The sequence below is a fragment of the Scomber scombrus genome, chromosome 4 (genome assembly GCF_963691925.1).
Source record: "Scomber scombrus chromosome 4, fScoSco1.1, whole genome shotgun sequence".
NCBI lineage: Eukaryota > Metazoa > Chordata > Actinopteri > Scombriformes > Scombridae > Scomber > Scomber scombrus.
Window position 1 is genome coordinate 24,289,710 of NC_084973.1, and position 19,097 is coordinate 24,308,806.

At 38.3% G+C, this 19,097-nt stretch overlaps 3 protein-coding genes across 3 annotated transcripts in view; 1 reads left to right on the forward strand and 2 right to left on the reverse strand.

Annotated features, from left to right (window-relative positions):
• The window catches only part of erap1b (endoplasmic reticulum aminopeptidase 1b), a 154,132-nt gene that overhangs the window by 123,588 nt on the left and 11,447 nt on the right, over positions 1-19,097 (forward strand). The gene's annotated exons all lie outside the window — the stretch shown is intronic.
• Positions 3,407-5,714, reverse strand: LOC133978683 (zinc finger protein OZF-like). The gene is made up of 2 exons (XM_062416971.1): positions 5,333-5,714; positions 3,407-5,206 (listed from the first exon to the last, which is right to left on the reverse strand). The coding sequence occupies exons 1-2, from the start codon at positions 5,502-5,504 to the stop codon at positions 3,852-3,854; spliced, it is 1,527 nt and encodes a 508-aa protein (XP_062272955.1). The 5' UTR covers positions 5,505-5,714; the 3' UTR covers positions 3,407-3,851.
• Positions 7,378-17,505, reverse strand: naaladl1 (N-acetylated alpha-linked acidic dipeptidase like 1). Its single transcript, XM_062416969.1, has 19 exons — positions 17,205-17,505; positions 16,583-16,755; positions 16,108-16,229; positions 14,463-14,582; positions 12,761-12,953; positions 12,447-12,540; positions 12,248-12,352; positions 11,563-11,648; positions 11,332-11,451; positions 11,155-11,240; positions 11,005-11,068; positions 10,655-10,722; positions 10,422-10,513; positions 9,769-9,862; positions 9,216-9,297; positions 8,804-8,977; positions 8,279-8,366; positions 8,083-8,175; positions 7,378-7,816 (listed from the first exon to the last, which is right to left on the reverse strand). The coding sequence occupies exons 1-19, from the start codon at positions 17,402-17,404 to the stop codon at positions 7,639-7,641; spliced, it is 2,232 nt and encodes a 743-aa protein (XP_062272953.1). The 5' UTR covers positions 17,405-17,505; the 3' UTR covers positions 7,378-7,638.

A 19,097-nucleotide genomic window follows, 5' to 3' on the forward strand; every position in this document is an offset into this window, starting at 1 on the left:
GCTGTAACAACAGTAATCCACTTTCACCTCAGTAACAGTTACTTGGGAGAAAAGTCTGTTCATATTGCTTTGAATCATTTGTCCCCTGCTAATTTGAGAGAGATTAGATAGAGGTCATATTCATATTAAAATGATCATGCATCAGACCTTTAATTATGACAATGTTATTAACCGTTTTCTTAAAATGAAGTATCTATTTTATATATATATATTTTGGGTTATTCTAACATGTAAGCATGGTATTTTATTTATCTTTCCACCCCTACTTGTAGAACAATACAGTATTTTAGTTGACTATGTAACATCTCATAATTATCTGCACTTAACTGGCACTCAGAAGCAACATTAATGGCAGGATCAATTCACTGTCACTGTAATGTTCCATCATGATTATATAAGCTGTTTATTTACAGCTCTTCTTATTGTGTATGTGTGTGCTAGAGAAAGCAAATAATAGACATAATGTCTGGCATATTGTCTAGGAATACATCCAAGGTACTGACACAGTTTCTCACATGTAAGCACCAGCTGACTAGTGTTCATACAAGGAAGTTTGACAACAGAGATTTACAGTTTGAATTTCCTCTATGGCAGAGTATTTAAAAATCTGCATGAGAGAAAATAACATGGTCATTTTCCTCTCTCACCAGTCACCTTCAAGGTATCCTTGGGTTCATCGGCACGTACTCCTACACACTCTCACTGCACCACTGATACAGCTCAGAGGCGAAGAACAGAAAGACTTCAGTTGTTCTGGGCACTTGTGCAAATTTTCATGTCAAACAGTATGAATGTCAAATATGCTTTTGCTGAAAAAAGGCCCATGCTCTGTTAATATTCCCTAGCTAAAAAAAGATTTCAAAATACGAAGGGAACGTCTATATATATCATATTAACAAAACAGCCAGTCATTCCTGCAGTACACTACTGGCAAAAGAATATGCTGCCATTCAAAAATAGTCAATTGTTCAGATTCAGCTCTCAGAGGTTTATCATTAATTCAAATAAGATGTCATGGTAGAAATACACATTAAGGTTTTAAGGACGGGTCTAGAAGTCAGATAAATGAGCAAAAAAAAGGCTCTTAAAGGTGCAGTGTGTCGAATTTAGTGGCATCTAGCAAAACGGACCCGGTCATTCTTATGTATGTTTCATACTCATTCATAATCACCTGAATATAATAATAGTTGTGTTACCGTTACCTTATAATGAGCCCTTTTTATCTACAAGCTGGTCCTCTTCCACAGAGGCCGCTATGTTGCACCTCCATGTTTCAATAGTAGCCCAGAACAGACAAACCAAACACTGGCTCTAGAGAGGGCCTCTTGTGTTTTTTGCTACTTTTGTGGACACCTACATGCTTGGGCCTTTTGGAGGGGGGGGGGGGGGGGGGGCAGTCTGTGGTGCGTGCTGTGCCTGGGAAGTGGTCTTTAAAGCAATGGGGCATTTAGAAAGGGTAGTTTCCCTCCGAAGCCAAGGAATGTATTCCTACATATTTTCTTCCATGAGGTCAGTCAAGTATCTCAACATTCAGCTAACGACACTCTGAGAAACACTAAATCTTTCAGCCAAGTCATCCTGGACCAGATTAAGCATCAACTTCATCATAGTCAACAGAAACTGGTCTGTTGGGTTGAGCTGGAAGCTATGTGTGTAGAGAGATACAAGGTGTTCAGCCACTGAATAAAAGGCAGCAAGCAACATGCCAGTAGGGAGCAGAGAGATAGCTTCAGTCCTAAGCAGAGTCTTTATGTTCCCTGGTCAGCAGTTGTGGGCAAAGACATTAGGGGGAAACTTGAACTGTAGCCTATGTAGCCTATAAACACACTGTATACTACAGTAAGTGAGAAATTTTCACTAAAACTACTAAAATATCCTCAATGATGGTAAGTGGCAAATATGATCTGTACTTTACAAGATTATTTTGTCATTATTAGCCTGTATCTGACCCTTTTTGTTTAAATATTGCTTTGTGTGGGTTTGATGCTGTTAAGATTTTAATATTGTTGATAATAAATTTACATAGGATTCAAATTCACTGATTGGTGGCACTTTATTGCTCGCTATTGAATTGTCCTTTTTTGGCTGAGCTAAACAGCAGTGCTTTAGCATACCCTACTGGTGATACAAGGTAATAGCACACAGAACATTTGGTATTGTCTTCTAACATTATTACCATTTAATGAGGAAGGATAAGATGCAATTTAAAAGAAATTATTGTAAAAATATTGTTTTTTTGTGGAAAAACCATACCAAACACAAATTTTGTTCCAAGCAATGTATTTTATACGTCTACATACATACATGGCCGAAGGGGATCTTTAAATAATACTTAAATTCCTCAAATGTGAAGAAGTCCTTGATAGTTAGTTGCTTCAACATAAACAAAGGTCGGTGTCTAGATGGGACTGTGTTAAGGTCCTCAACTGAGGTCTCTTTTCATCAAATGTAAACTATTTTATTCAGTCTGTGTTGTACATCCCACCTCAGCCCTGTGTTAGTGAGGTAATCTCCATGGAACATTTAACATCCAGATAAACAGGATCATTTTGGGAGAGTTTAACATAGCCAACCTCAACCACAAACTGCCAACATATACAGAGCACATTAAATGTCCCACCAGGGATAAAAAGACACGATGATGATGGCTATCGCTCTGTTCCCTGTGCACCCCACCCCTCTCCACCTGCACTCAGGATCTGTGGGGAGGATGTGTAGCAGGTCTTTCAGAGACCCTCCTGTCTTCAACAGATCATTGGAACAGTGTGAATTGCTCTCCCGCTTAAAATGCTCCACAATCATCCCAATCCCCAATAAACTCTCCATCACAGGACTGAGTGACTACATGCCCATCACCCTGCTGTCATGAAGTCCTTTGAGAGGCTGGTGTTGACCCGCATGAAGGACATCACAGACCTCCTGCAGGTTAATGGATGATGCAGTCAGACTCGCAACACGTTTCACCATATAAATGTAAGTGCTCTGACTTGCTATCAATCTGTTGTGTCTGTTTAAATTACATTCTCCCTCTCTAAGTCACTCAATTTATGTTGAATGATTTCACCCATAAAAAATTACTTATGGTTGTGGTTCGACAGAGCTTTTTACTGACATGCTGACACTCTTCCTCTGCTCACACTCATTAAGTGAATGGAGCCAATGGCCTTAAACATCTAACATAATTTGCTTATATCTTAAAATTTGTTGTGAATCTGGTAGTCTTCTATTATCACCTAAAAAAGCACAGTAATATTACAATCAATTATATGAGGGCAGTGAGATGAATAATGGCACCATACACTTAATGTGAAAGAAGATTGTTCAACATTTTGGGAGATTAGTGTTACTAACAGTAATACAGTCTGATAAGATAAGAATAGAATAAAGACTCAACTCAGTTGTCGCTTCAAGTTTTATAGCATACAGTGGTGAAGAGAATCATGCAGAATGTAAATACACAAGTCTCCAGGGAGGAAGTTCAAACAGCAGGAAATAGTAGACAATCAGTAAAAATAGTACAAGAACAATGTTTACACAGTCCTTTTAAAATACATTTCTCCCACATAAGCAACACAGTAATATAATGCGAAACACAAGTTTAATTTAGTGAAACATGAAGTTAACATTGATAATAAACTCTTCTATTACACAAAGATGTTGTGGCTTCTTCTTTATTTAAAATGATTGCGTGTTGGCTCTTCTTATGTGGAATTTCAGGTCACCAGAGTCAGAAAGAAGATGGCCTCTAATTGGTTTGGATCCTTGTGTGTCTCTTCAAGTTGACAAGTCTTTTTTTCTTTTCTGTGTGGGTTTTCAACAAATGACGACATCTGAAATCTCTCCCCCAATGTTTAGGAAGAATACGGCTTCTCACCTGTGTGTATTTTCATGTGAGCTTTCAGCGTTGACGTCTGACTGAATCTTTTCCCACAGGTGTCACAAGAGTATGGCTTCTCACCTGTGTGGGTTCTTATGTGGACCACCAATACATCTTTAGATCTGAAATCCCTCCCACATATTTTGCAAGGATACGGCCGTTCGTCTGTATGTATTCTTTTGTGTTTTATCAAGTTTGATGAGTTGCAAAACCCTTTCCCGCAGGTGTTGCAAAGGTACGGCTTCTCACCTGTGTGTATTCTTTTGTGCTGTATTACATTTGATGGGTGATAAAACCTTTTCCCACACGTGTTACAGGAGTACGGCCTCTCACCTGTGTGGGTTCTCATGTGGACCATCAATCCACTTTTATATCTGAAATTTCTCCCGCATGTTTTGCAAGAATATGGCCTCTCGTCTGTGTGGACTGCTAAATGTGCGTTCAGTGCTGATGTCAAACAAAATGTTTTCCCACAGGTGTTGCAAACATAAGGCTTCTCACCTGTGTGGACTGTCATGTGGGTTTTCAATCCTGACATTTTACTAAATCTTTTCCCACAGGTATCGCAAGAATACGGCTTCTCACCTGTGTGTAATCTTTTGTGCCTTATCAAGTTTGACGACTGGCCAAACCTTTTTCCACAGGTGTTGCAAAGGTAAGGCTTCTCACCTGTGTGGGTTCTCATGTGGGCCATTAATCCACTATTACATCTGAAATCTTTCCCACATGTCTCGCAAGAATATGGCTTCTCACCTGTGTGGATTGTTAAATGAGCGTTCAGTGCCGATGTCGAACAGAAAGTTTTCAAACAGGTGTCACATTTTAAAGACGGTTTCCCTGTATAAGTGTCACTGTGAATCTTTAGCATGGTGTAACTGTCCTCATTGCCAGTGTGACTTTCCCCTTTGTGGTGACTTGTCTGTGGTTTTGGCTCTGTATTTCTAGTAGATCCTGAGTCTCCTTGTCTGTTTCCTTTGTGATCTTGACTCTCAGCTACATGAGAGGTACGGGAGAGGAACTGGTCGTCATTATTTAATTCTGGTATCACAGAGCTTTTAACTGACATGCTGACAACATCCTCATCCACTGCTGCACTCTGAGTTTCATCAGGATTCTGCTCTTCGCTGTTGTCACTTTCCTCACAAGTAGGAGTCAACATAAAGGTTTCAGTCTCCTGCTTCAGCACCAGCTCCTCCTGCTCCTCTTTAATCTGTGGAGGCTCTGGGTCCTCTTGGTCCAAACTGGAGTTCCTCTCCTGGTTGCAGAGCTGCTGGTCAGTGAGATCCTCCTCCTCCTCTTCCTCCTTACAGACATGTTGCTGTGGGAGCTCTGGAGGGACAAAGGTCACAAGAAGCAGGTTACTACAAATGTAACCATAGAAAAATGCACATTGGGCAAATAAATACAACCACTGGGATCTCATTTGAGTCACATTCCTCTTAAGACCTTACAGACCTATAATGTTTAAGTCCATTTCTGGTGTCCAAGCAGTATCCAGCAGTCTGCGCTGACGGTCGATCTCTTCTTCATACTCGATGATAGTTTTGTGAAAAACTCTGAATATTTCTTCAGCAGCAGCAGTTAGTCTCTCGTTGATTAACTCTCTCAAACAATGAACTGAAGACATTGTTGATTAATTACAAGTAAGCTGTCTCACTGTGGTGTTGATAGGCTTCTCCCAGATAACTCAAACACACCCTGCAGCTAACACGACTAGCTCCTGCGTTGTTTACTTCCGCTGGGTGTTACACTGTAAAGATCCGACCTTTATAGCTGTCTTAATACATTCATGGTTCCGTCAGTGAAACGTGCTCTTATTCGTGTCCTTATAACGTTGTTTTTGTATTCATTATCAGTAGCAGTTGGCCTAGCAGTATTGGCAAATAACTTATTCTTCTTCTTCGTGATAATGATGGATGTAACCGGCATTACTGCCACCTAATGTTACAGAGAGAGTTATCCAGGTTATTAGTTCTGAGTCCTGTAGATATCAAAAAGATATATTTCAATACAGAAATTTCAGAGCTGTTGCAAACAGTGTTTAATGTGTTTGGTGTGTTGATTCCCTTACATCCCAGTTATTTCCTTAAGATGAGATAAAATAAGACAAGATAAGAAGTAGGCTACTTTATTAAACTCCTTGAGGGGAAACTCAATGTCACCCTTACACGAAGACAGACAATTTACAGGAAGGAAACATGCACGACACAGGCAGTGCAAGATAAGTGCAAAGCACCACATCAACATCGAATCAGTCAACAACAGTGTTCGTTAAAAAAAACCCTCACTGCATCAGGTATGAAGGACCTTCAAGTCTGCCACTAAAGGAGCTTTTCAGCTCACCAAACACATTGTACCACTGTTTTAAGAACTGTCTCTCTCCTATATCTAGAGAAGAGATTAAATGCTCCAGCTACATGTCTCCACTTGCATGTAAAGATTAAATTAAATTAGTTTAATATGTCCAAATCTAATCCTACTAATTAGACACAAAATTATGACTTAATAACTCAAAAAGAGTACCAGTGAAAAACAGGAAGACATGGGTATATTAAACTAAATTAATATTTACAGGCAGATGGAAACTTTGATGCCATGTGGAATAATTCACATTTATTCGTCTAAAATATACAAAATGAGAAACAGATATTCTGTGACATATTTTCACATATTTACAGGACTCACACGACTGAAAACAGGAATATAAAGACTCTAACACAACAGTAGGTGGCAGTAAAGCCCCGCCTGGTTGTAATCCATCAGTAAGACTTATTATAGTTATAGTAGTAACAAGTGATTACGTAGTTTTATTTTTATTTTGAGGATTGACTAGTCTTAGTTTAGTTTTTATTTAGTTTTAGTTTTTCAGGTATTAGGAGGAAAGCCTTGATTTGTAGAAGCTGAAAAGGAAAGAATGTATGACAACAAATATGGTTTATCAACTCATTGTTTATTAAAGGTACCATATTGTGCAAAGTTATTTTATTATTTTATTCTTCAACCATTAACAATGCTCAACACACAGCAGAGCTCAGTAATTATCACCTGGAGCTAAATCAAAAGCAGAACTTTAAATGGTCTGCGACAACGAAAACAAATCTTATTTGATCTGTTTTAGACTGCATACAGGGAACTAAGATTAACACATTTTGGTGGTTTTTGATGTGTTTGCAGTTTGTCTGTTTATGCCAGACGCTGCCACAATTTTGCAGACTAATCCTTCTGATATATTTCATTAAAAAATAAATCTTCTTTACAGCTGACAAATGCTACTAATGCTACTGAATAACTTTAACTTCATGATCATAAACCCAATAAATGACTATTATATCACCCTTCACCTATAATGTAACAATGCAATGCCTATAATGTGCCTGCTCTACTCAATTTTCATTGTCTGTATGTAAAACATTTTAGTTTGCCACAGGGGAGACTAAAATATCTGCCTTAAATTATAGCAGTTGGTGAAGAATTTACAAAAGACATTTGTTGTGGTGGTTCATCATGAGTGCTTTAATGAAAAGATTCTCAATATTTAAATATTTTCAATCCAATGACGAAGACAGAAGACATAACAAAGATTCATATTAACTGTTAGTTGATGAGCTTTGTTCAATGATTCCCAAATCCCATCATGTAATATCAACCTACAGGAAATCAGGGCTGCTGTAAGCTGCCCTCTCTCCACCCTGTCTCTTTTTTGTAAAATCCCTGATTGACTGCAGTCCCTCTCTCCCTCCCTTTTTCCTCCCTCCCTTCATCTATATGACGTCAACCAGTGTGTGGGCGGCACCCTCAATGGCCTGGCTCAGGACTGACAGATGATAATGCACCTTTTCCCAGTCGCTGAGCTGTCCTGATGGGTTAGCATTGTCGTAAGCATCAGCCAGACCTGGAAAGGTAGGCTTGCCTGCAGAACTGGAGGCCCAGATAACATGCCTGGGTGATACACAAGGAAATGTAGAGAGACAAACAATGATTGGCAGCTGAACAATGAATAGAGATGTACTAAGTCACAATAACATATTGTGTTAATGGCTACAGCCATGCAGAAAGGAATGATTTGGATGAGATCTGGTTCTATTAGTATTTTAAACTACAATCACAAATAAGTGTAAGGAATCAGCAGGGTTCACCACTCCTTTTTACCCCAGTGTGCCCAAGAGAGTTAATCTTGTCATGAGGGTGATACATAATTTTCTTACCTGAATGCATATTTATCTGGAAAGGCTAGAGGATCTAAGAAAGCTCGGTCCAGCAGCATGAGCTGGTCATTGATCCTTCGGACTTTCAGAGGCCTACGAGAAGACAGATAAAGAGGTGAGTGACATTATTTTTCTTTGCAGACAGCGAGGGAGAGAACAATATGTTCATACAGGTACAATATGTGTGTGCCCTTACGTTTCATTTGCCAGGTCTGAACTTCGAATTACTTGATCCAAATGAGTAGCTGCACTGCGAAAGCTGGTCACGGCACGTTTTAGTGGTTCTGAAACAAGACATACATCTGCTGTGCAGCCTCTCAGAAAACACATCTTCCTCTATAATCCTCTCAGACTGCTAGTACGAGAAACAGATGCTGCATCTGTTGCTTGTTCTGTTCTTAAGCACAGCCTGAAGACAGGTATTTATCAATTCAGGTTATTCCTGCTACAAGAAGCATTTTTGGATTTTGCCGATCCGTGTCCAAAATATGAATCCAGTAAGTCAGTAAGTCATCAGCTATTCTTGTTCCAGCTGCTTTGAGATGGAAGCAACAAGTCAAAACTATAAAGACATTATATTCACAATTTTACCTCAATTTACCTCTATTTGACACACTGAAACATAAAACCAAAATTAATTACATTTAGATTTCTATGAGTGTTTTGTGTATTTTAATATTCTCCTGCATCACTGAAACATTGCCAGTTGTTTTGTGCTTACCCATGGAGATGCCCTTAGCTTTTAGCTGATCTTCATATAGGGTCACGGCTGTGTTGAGGTAGCTCTCCAGAACCTCAGCATAGTCACTGCAGATTAATGGCAACACCAGGCTGTCAGCCAATCGTATCAGGACATTTCCTGCAGTCCTTGCAATGGCCTGGTGACTGACAAACCCTGACAGAAGACAAGGTAGAATGAAACGTTATACACAAAGCTGCAGAGGAAGCAAGACAGAAATATATAGCTTTATATACCAATTTGTCTCTAGCGTTAACTTTCAAGAAAGCATCATCTGCAGGATCAAAGAGGTGGGAAAAATACATGAAAGGGGGCTTCTATTGGATACAATCGTACAAGAGGTTTGGTAAAAGAAAATATAATATGCGATAACGTGAGAGGAAGCATTGCTCACCAGGATCAATGAACTTTGAGGAGTAGTCAAAGGTGTCGTATGCTGTGTGGTATGCAGGGTAAATCCGAGCATTTGTTTTAGTCTATAGGAAGAAAAATGTCTTCAAGGAAAGGATTTACATGATTGACAATATGGTTCTGTTTAGTTCACACATCACTTTGAAGGTGCACATACTTTCTTGGGGGACAGCTTATTTCAGGTGAGGTAAAATGAGACTGTTTAAAAGTGAACTGCACCAAGTCAACATAGTACCATCAATTTAAGACCCAGTTGGCAGGGAGGGGGAATGCATCTTGAAAAATATCATGGCCACTGGCCAGTGTTATGCAAGTGCCTCTTGCTTTCCAATGGTTTCAAATTTAAGTGGCAAAATCAAAAAGTACTATGAACAGTGAAAGACTTGCAGCCTACAGGTCTATATGTATTAGGTAAGACTGCCAGATTTTAACCTGCAGTTTATCTTGATGTTCTTCCTCAAACAGGAAAGAAAAATGTTTAGCGGTGAGTTTTCCAGACATGTCACACAGTAAGTTCATCAGGACATTTGTCATACCCGGTCATAGGTGTATGAAATGTCCATGGATGTGATTCCCAGGTAATGGACAAAGGCAGCATAATCACTCCCTGCTCCTGTTAGGTACCCCATTCTGTCAAAAGAAGACAAAAAAAATCAGTACATGACACATATTTAATGCATAAGCAAAGATGGACCTGGAATATCCTGAGGCAGCACAAATATATAAATGTGAACACAAGGATAATCAAATCACAGTTAATAAACATGAATGAAAAGGCTTACTCACAATGGAAAGGCTAAATTTTTAAAAGGAAATGAAAAGCATTGAAACTCTTATATTTCAATAATGCAGTATTATTGTTTTATTTATAGATTTGTTCAGTAACATTTTTCAGGAAGTATGGATGCACCAGTATAGAAGTTGTACTTTGAGAGATGTGGAAGTTACATTGTCAGTTCTTGGTCTGAAGAAGGTCTTAAGAAGACTCCTCCTTGAATAGGAAATCTAATATGTGCTACCTTTTTATATTTTTGGAACATGCTTACTGGATTTTGGGTTTAGCAATTCAATGAGAATCATTGTTGAAGCACAACCTCCTTCTGTAATTCAGTTCTTGAGAATGTGTGTGCCTAGGATGCAGTGTAGCATGTGGGATCATTTGCTGCCACAGAAAGGTGTAACTGCTTACTTGGGAATGAGTCCATGGTCTGGGCTAGTTCTGTTAGAGTATCGTTTCCAGTTGTCATACACAGATGTTGAGTCCAGTCCAGGTGCCTTGACCTGCACGATAAACACACTTTCATGTGACAGTTTCAGACACAGGAGCAGGGGAGGAGGGTTCTTGGCATTTGGGTGACAGTTTCAATCAAGTGCTACAGGCAAACAGCTCACCTGACATTCGAGTTAGTTTTCAGACCTCACCTGTTTAGCAGCTTGGAAGATGACATTCTGCATTGATGGCATACCTGAAGCCCTGAGAGTGGCGTTGGCTAAGGAAAATCAAACTTGTAGTCAGTCAAAACAACTTTCATTGGCAGCCAATATAGAAATGTTGTAACACAGAATAAATAATCTCTGCCAACAAGTTAGTTGACAAGTTAGATCCAAATGTATTTGTCCAAATGTATTTCCCAATGCTACTGCTTAGGAAGGTTGTGACAATTTGTGCCACTAATGGCTGCACATGTCAAGCTGAACCCAGAGACTAAGATGGTATGTTTCTACATGCTTTGGCCTGTTTACATTTAAGTGGTGTACGTAGAGATTCTTACCAAAAACAGCTATATCCACATTGATGTAAGCAACAGTGCGTTCACTGAGCTTGCTGTAGTATTGCTGAGGGGAAGACAAGACAGCACACAATTTCCAATTACATTTACATTTAGACTGCTGTTGTTTATCACTTGCGGATTGAAAATTACCTCAGTGTATTCAGCAGACCCAATAAGGCCGAACTCCTCTGCTCCCCAGCTTCCAAAGATAATAGATCTGCGAGGCCTCCATTTTCCTGCCATAAAAAGGGAAAGAGATTCACTCTTCATCCATAATTTCCATCAGTCAGTCAGTCAATACGTCAGTCAACCATGACATTTCCTCACCCTGCTTGACCATCCGGCCCAGCACCCTTGTCAGTTCCAGCATGACTGATGTCCCACTGCTTGGGTCAATGGCACCATGAACCCAACTGTCCCTATGGTTCCCATAGATCACATACCTGTCTGTGGACATAAACATACACATATGCATCAACACAAATCAGACCTAGAGTGATCACAAACTGAGGCTAAATGACTTCTGATGGCTGATTTGGACGTGGTCAACAGTCTCACCTGGCTCGACACTCCCCCTGATAATTCCCATCACATTGGAGGAGTTCTTTACCTCTTCATAGTTGTAGATGTCTAGTTTCACATCACTAGAAAAGAGGTTCAAACTCAAAAGTACGAAGAAACATGAACAAGAAACTGATAAATATCCCACTGCACCACGTTTGCCTCATCTTCAACAGAATGTATTGAAAAAATGGAAAATTGAAATTTGGTAAATTCATTTGTACATGTTTTTTTTATAAGGTTGTTTGCATTTATACTTACATGCTGTTTTAAGCATTTTGCTAGCATATTTTAGTTGCACTTCAGTCCAATAATAATAGCCTGATACTCAGGCTAAGTTGCCAGAACAAGGAGCAAATAGCCTTACTAGCAAATATAATTTATAAAGTAAATATTTATTAAGTTTATTTTATAATTTAGAGATATAGTAAATAAAGACAAGTTAAAATTGCATCTGATTAGAAAGTTGCCTACGTGTTTTTCTATTGGGATGTTGAAGAAGTGGATTCAGGGTTGCAGCAAAACAAAAAATCACTGTAGATGTTTTCAATGAGGAGCTGTTACATGGAGACCTGGACAAATATTTATTCTTTCTTCATCTTATTTATTTGTAACTTGTGTGAATAACAGATAGTTCAGATTTCAATGCAGCTAATGCCTAAATTATCCAGCAGTTGACTACCTGTTGTAGAAGGCAGATGTATTTTTAAACCCTGGACCACCATAGTTGTAGCTGCAGTTGAATCCTCCACGCCATGTAGCTGGAACTTCCTTTCCACCCAGTGCACTGAAATAACCAATGGATGTAAGTAAAAATGTGTTATTAACCAAACATTGCTGGACCATATCAATTCCATAAGCAGATTTGACTTATCACAAACCATATTAATGTGTAGGCATCCTCAAATCCAATCGGTTGAATTGGGATGGGAGGGATCCCTGTAATGTTCTTGACAGGTATTCTGTAGGTTTCCTCTGCAAAACAATTCATGACAATGAGTCATAGACTCATCTCCTAGTTAGAAATTAAAATCATTTCGTCTGATTTTTATCTTTATGTGAATGTTTGCAGCTGTTGTAAAAAAAACCCTGTCACATAATATTGGAGCCAAAGTTCAGCAGTAGTTGAAAAAACATACAATAAAAGAGAAACATCTCTTCAGTCATTGCTGTTTTTGTGCAGGTGTTTGGTTACCTTTAGCAGCTAGATAGGGTGTGAGCAGGTCTCCATAGTCAGTGTTAAAGGAACCTCTTTCTACACCAGAAGGCGGCATGTACCAGGAGTGAGGGTATGTTTCATTGGTGTCAGACATGAGACCGTCATTGATGTCCAAAGGGTCCGTGTAGACAAGTACACCAATTACACCATAGGGGGCCGCATTGATGGCCTGGATGAGACACACATGCAGCCTCAGTTAATGAGTTTTAATATAGTTGATATTTCATCATCTTTCATCTTTCAACAATGACCTCATAGTCAGAACCACTATTTTACTAATGGCCATTAAACACAGTGATAATGCTCCTATTTTTGTGATTACCATTTCTGTACATTTGTTTTGGGCACAGTTTTTTATTATCAGTGATGACACTGATGGCTCAGGAGGTAGAGCGATTCCCGGCTCCTCCAGTCCACATTTCAATGTGTCCTTGGGCAAGACACTTAACCCCAAATTGCTCCCGTTGCTGTGCCAACGGTGTATGAATGTGTATAAATGGCTTACTTCCCCTGATGTGCAGGTTGGCACCCTGTATGGTAGCTCCTGCCATCAGTGTATGAATGTGTGTGAATGGGTGAATGAGATGTGTTTAAAGCGCTTTGAGTGGTCGTAAAGACTTGAAAGTCCATTTACCATTTATAACTTAGGTTCTAATGGCAGAAAAACAAACAAACCTGTTACTGACAGTAAGTGCAACATCATTCAAAGATGTTGCACTTATATGGTGCAGATTTATGATTTGCTCCCTATAAACACTGAGTCAGTTCCTCATTTATACATGAATAAGTAACCATGTTTAACATTTGTCAACCTCTTTTTCAATATAGGAACCATGTTGACATCTTATTTTCACGATTTTATGGTTTTAAAGAGTATCTATGTCTGTTTCATGTACTTCTTTGCTGGGAATCATGGGTAGCTTTCCATACAGGAAAATCTTGTAGTTGCAGCTGAGATAACAAACACACTTTGTAGATTTTCTGCATATATTTACAGACTTTTAGCACATTGGCTCAGTTATCTGATGAGTCAAACTCTTAATGTTGTTTTCTGTTTCACTGCCACAAAAATAGAACTCACAGTGACAGTGCTGCAAAGACAAATCTGGCCCAGCAATTCAAGTTTAAAATAATGATGATGATGATGATAACAACAACAACAACAACAACACCAACAACAACAACAACAACAATAATAATAATAATAATATCTATTTATAGAGCACTTTTAAAAACAGCGTTACAAAGTGCTTTACAAGGCAGCAGAAAGTTCGAAAGTACAGGATAAAACTGTACCATAGAACAGACATAAAAACATCAAGATAAAAACGGGATATATTGAAAAAAAGATAAGATAATAAAGATAATACTCAAATAAAATCATAAAGTTGCCAGTTTGTTCTGACATCAATATTTATATATGAGTATATGATCTATAATAACTGCTGAAAGAAATGGAAAAGTGGGAAGTGGGAAGTTTGGTTTAGATTTAGATTTGTTAGACTGCAAACTAATGATCTTGTAACACATTCTCCAGAAACCTTAGTGTCTCAACAAAAGGGGGTTTCTTTGCGTCTATTGAACAAATAGTTTCTGCTCAATTTATAAAGCCTGAACCAAATATAATCATGATAACAATATAAAATTCACCCACTACTTAAAGCAATGTGCCACTCACCTTAGCAGCTCTTCCAGCTCCACCATATCTAGTGATCGCGATGGTTCCTCTGAGGTCCACCGTCCTGTTCAGCTCCTCGTAGTCAGTTGGTTTCCCCTGGTTGGCGTATACGAGTTTCCCCTATAAAACATTGGAAAAATCAACACTAAGCCAACAGTGGTAACAACTCAGTGATGCGATCAATGATCCATTTACACCACATATTAAAGTCATTGCAGTTCTTTTTTCACTTTTTAAGATTTCTGAATCCGAGTCTGTCAGAAGATGATAAAAATCCTCACAGAATCATCTCATCACACCCTGAAAAATCATTTTACTGGATTATTGTGCTTTGCTATGATTTCAGACATTATGTTTTATGATTTTATGAAAGATTGTATTTATTTTCTTACAATGTAAACTATGTTTCACTTATTTTATCATGGGTTATGTACAATATCGTCTTCTATCTTCTTCTAGCTAGATGTACTTAACTCTGTGTCTGAGTGCTCTGCTGCATTGTCTGAGCAGGTTTGAATCACTTCGGTTATAGCTGGTATTGCCATGTATTTTGTGTTTGTAGCTGTATGCAGCACTTTTTGCATTAGTGCACCCCTGCATCGTCTTGTCTGTTATGTATTATTTTGATTATGTATTGTTTTGTCATGTATTGCTTGACTGCAGCTCTGTTTTCACAAGACAAATTTCCATTGCAACATGAAAGTTTATCTTATCATATCATAAATATGATAAAGAACTGTAATTCCTTATCACAGACTCTTCTTTCATTCAAATCCTTGTTATGGCCCCTGAAATTGATGGTCACAGGCAGTAATATAAAATATCAATCAGACTTATTTATTTAACAGATAAGCTCTTGCTGATGTATTCACTTGTGTCTACGGTCATGTTATCTGTCTTTGATACAACAAACTATTAGTTTTGGCCTGTAAGTCTCCATTCCAGTTAAGAATGGTAATAACACCAGTCAACCACCAGTCATATTTGGCTTTGAATTAAGAGAGAAACAGAAAAAACAATTTTTAAATTGTTCTCTTATGCTTTTTGTCTGTTTCTTAACATTTGCTTCTGTAACGGGCGGCAGTGGTAAGACCCAATTGCACGACTCAGAGACAGGCGAGTACACGGTAAGCTCAATTTACTTAGTGATACATGCAGGGTCAAAACCAGTCCTACAGACAGACATATCCAAAAGTGGCTGGCAGGAATCAAAAGTCAAAAAAACTGGTCTAAGCAGGCAATACAGAAAGAGAAATGCTGGAGAGCTAGGCATGAACACACTCATTTCTGGATTTTCATATTGTATAGACACATACGCCATGAACAAATCCTCTCTCAGCTTCATATCTACCTTTGGTGCGTCGCTACTAAACCAGTTTTTAAAACATTAGTTTTTTTAAACCCAGAATGTCCTGGTCCTGGTGTCAGAGGTATATTTGAATTATCTTTAATTCTTCATCACCAATCACCATTACAATCAAGTAATCTTAAGAGTCACATGTGCCCTTTCATTAGAAGTAATAAATATTTGTATGTTTCTAAAGTGTTTTTCCTCTTCAGTCTTTCACAGGAGGCCAGGTCTCAGCTCCACTTAGTGCAAACCAGAGCCTGGTAATTTCAGATATACAGTGATGTCGCTTTTTACCTTTGGGTGTCCAGCAGGGGAGTATGCTGCGTATGGCTGGACCACCGCAGGATCTTTTTGGTCATCAGTATAAGGCTTCTCTTTTTCTCTGACAGTGTGCAGGACGGCATCAGATGAATTCACTGAAATAAACAACTCATAGTAACTCATAGCAACTTGTCTGCTACTAAGTAAGTAAAGCTTTTTCACTGTTAGACAACACAAAACTAAGATTTGGTTTTGATCATTTATGAGTGGCTTGGGAAACTGGGAACTTTTGTTTTTCTGGAACAATCCTACAGATGTTACAGATCATTTAAATCGAGATTTATTTTATATATTTTTTATAAGACCTGCCACTTGGTAATCGCCCTTGAACCATGAGCTTTCTTGAATTGTGGTTAAATTAAATGATTTTAATATTTAAATTTACAGTAATTAACAACTGGAAGACAATAATGTGTCCATCCTCATATTCAGTAACCTGTGGACTCACCTACAGTGACCTTGTTGGGGTTCTTTGGGTCAGGGAAGGACAGGTAGACCAAGTACTCCTCTCTCCAGGCCTGGTCCAGACCAGAGTCAGGGTCCTGCCATCTCTTAAGCATAAACTGCACTGTCTGCTCGTCTCCTGCTGTGGTGGCCATATGGGGCACTTTCGTCAACTCCCTGTTGAAGATAAAAAAAATAGAGGTTTGACCCAAAAATGTGTCTGATAAAGTGGAGTCAAAAAGTCACTTGAATGGAAAAGTATATGACAGAAAAATAAAAGGGCTTTGATGAATTTATGAGAAACCACAAAGAATTTGTATTCCATGACCCTTTGAACATTTTCCCAGAAAACTCCAGTTATGGTATCAGGGGAAGAACTCATTATTTATATTTAGTTATTATTAGGCTAGATGACTCTGTTTGGACTTCATAAAAGTGCAGATGAAGGAAGAAAGATACCAAATTTGCTTGAATGTTTAAATAAGTTTTTATGAACCACTTATTATGAAACACTATTTCTCTCACACACAGACTGTATTTCCTTTCTACCCTTTCACTAAATAAACAAATTAAATATAACGACTGACTGACCGACAAACTTCTTATTTGATCATACATCAACTCACCTGAGGTTCTCCTGAATCTGGATGTTATCCACCTCAGACAGGAACCTCTCAATGAGGGTCTCGTCCACATCCTTCACCACATCTTTTACCCAGGACGGTGCTGAGCCGCTGCTCTTGGTGATCCCATAGTGACCGATTAGGATACCTACGGTGAGTACAGCAGCACCACACAGAACTCCAATCAGCACCTTTATTATCATTTTCCTGTCTGGGATGAAGAAAACAGATTGAAGGTTGCTTATGAATCCACACTTATGCTGGAGGAAATCCTTGCATCTGGTTAAATTATCCCAAATGTTATGTCCAACCCCAGTAACCCTCAGAGAAAAAGAGACATGCTCATCGTAAAGTTTACTCATTAATGTTTGCAGATGGGATGAACTTTACCCCTTTGTGTATGTTTGACTGCATATGTTTATGGGGGTGTAAATCCTTGTAATTTGCATGGTCAAATTCATTGCATCAGTTTTTATATATATACTGTAGATATTTGAGTTTTAGATTGGAGGCTTGTTTAATCTGTGTTAAAATGTAAATACTCACAAGCCTTTGAAGTGAGCGTATCATTTGGAGAGAGTTTTCTGACAAGGAGGCTCTCTGTGTAAGAGCAACCCTCATCAAGTGACAGAAGATTAGACTTGTTTTATCAATGGTTATTGAAATAGATTTAACTGATTCATATTGTAACTAAAAGGCAAGTTTTTCCACCTATTTCAGATGTCTTTTCAGCTGTGTACTTTGGACAGCTGAATTACAGAAGCTCAAGCTGAGAGGAGAGTTTGACCTGACAGTATGACAGTTGGAAAACATTTTTTTGTATACAATCCTTTATTCAGTTCCTTATTACATTAATACAATTCAGAGTGTGGGAGAGGGCTCCTATTTAAATTACTATGTGGAAAAATTGTGATGAACTTTTTAGATTAGTGTCGATTGGGGATGGAAAGTAACTTAGTACATTTACTTGTATGTACATTTCATGCTTATTTACTTCCACTCAGAGGGAACAATTGTACTTTCTACTCCACTACATTTAGTTGACAGCTTTAGATATTTTTCAGATGAAGATTTGACACAATGGATAATATAACAAAATACAACACATTGTTAAAGGTGAAACCGGGGGTCTCCAACCTTTCTGGCTTTTGACCTTTTATAGAAAATTTTCACCAAGTAGTGATTTTTTCCTCTAAACTTCTGAAATGATTTAATTTGAATACATGGTCAAATAATCCAATATATTAACCCAAAAATCTAAGAAAACTGATTCATCTATCAGAGTTTTGTTTTTTCTTATTTCCTCTCCCATTAATCATCTCACAACCCTTCAGGGGGTTGGGACCCAATGGACTAAACTAGCTAAATATATATAAATTAGTTATAATTAGCTCCATTTTGATAGGATTTTTCAGGCAGGAATTTACATGTAATTGATTATTTTTTACTGTAGTGCTGTATTGGTACTAAGAATATGAATACTTCCTTCCACCACCAATGTCAAAATGTTCAAATTGTCTTGACAATCGGTGTACGTGAATGGTTCAGGGTTTTTGTTTTACTAGTCCATAAATAAGCTTTGTGGAGTTGGGAAAACAAATACTTGTAATTTCTTGTAGTTGGTAGTTTTAAGAGGCGTCTTTCCTCTGTCGCTTTAAGAGATATTTCTGAAGGACTTTTTCATATTTCTGTGGGACTAAGGGTCAGGTGACAGGTTATACACCTCCAAATCCTCAGCATATTTACAATCTTTATGCCCTATTGTTTGAAAACTACAGAATGAAATACAATTGATTGCAATTATTTTTTTCTGCCAAATTTGCTTGGCTTGATCTTCCGTTGTGTTTAGTAGAGCTCATCAACGACTGTCTGCCGTAGTTAAACAGTACCTGCTGG

Coding starts and splice junctions, on each gene's coding strand:
- naaladl1 (XM_062416969.1), bottom strand. CDS start 17,404: ATGATAATAAAGGTGCTGATTGGAGTTCTGTGTGGTGCTGCTGTACTC. Junction 16,230..16,582: donor CCCCAACAAGGTCACTGTAG/GTGAGTCCACAG, acceptor TGTTTATTTCAG/TGAATTCATCTGATGCCGTC. Junction 8,176..8,278: donor TCAGACCTGGCAAATGAAAC/GTAAGGGCACAC, acceptor GTCTTCTCGTAG/GCCTCTGAAAGTCCGAAGGA.
- LOC133978683 (XM_062416971.1), bottom strand. CDS start 5,504: ATGTCTTCAGTTCATTGTTTGAGAGAGTTAATCAACGAGAGACTAACT. Junction 5,207..5,332: donor AATGGACTTAAACATTATAG/GTCTGTAAGGTC, acceptor TTGTCCCTCCAG/AGCTCCCACAGCAACATGTC.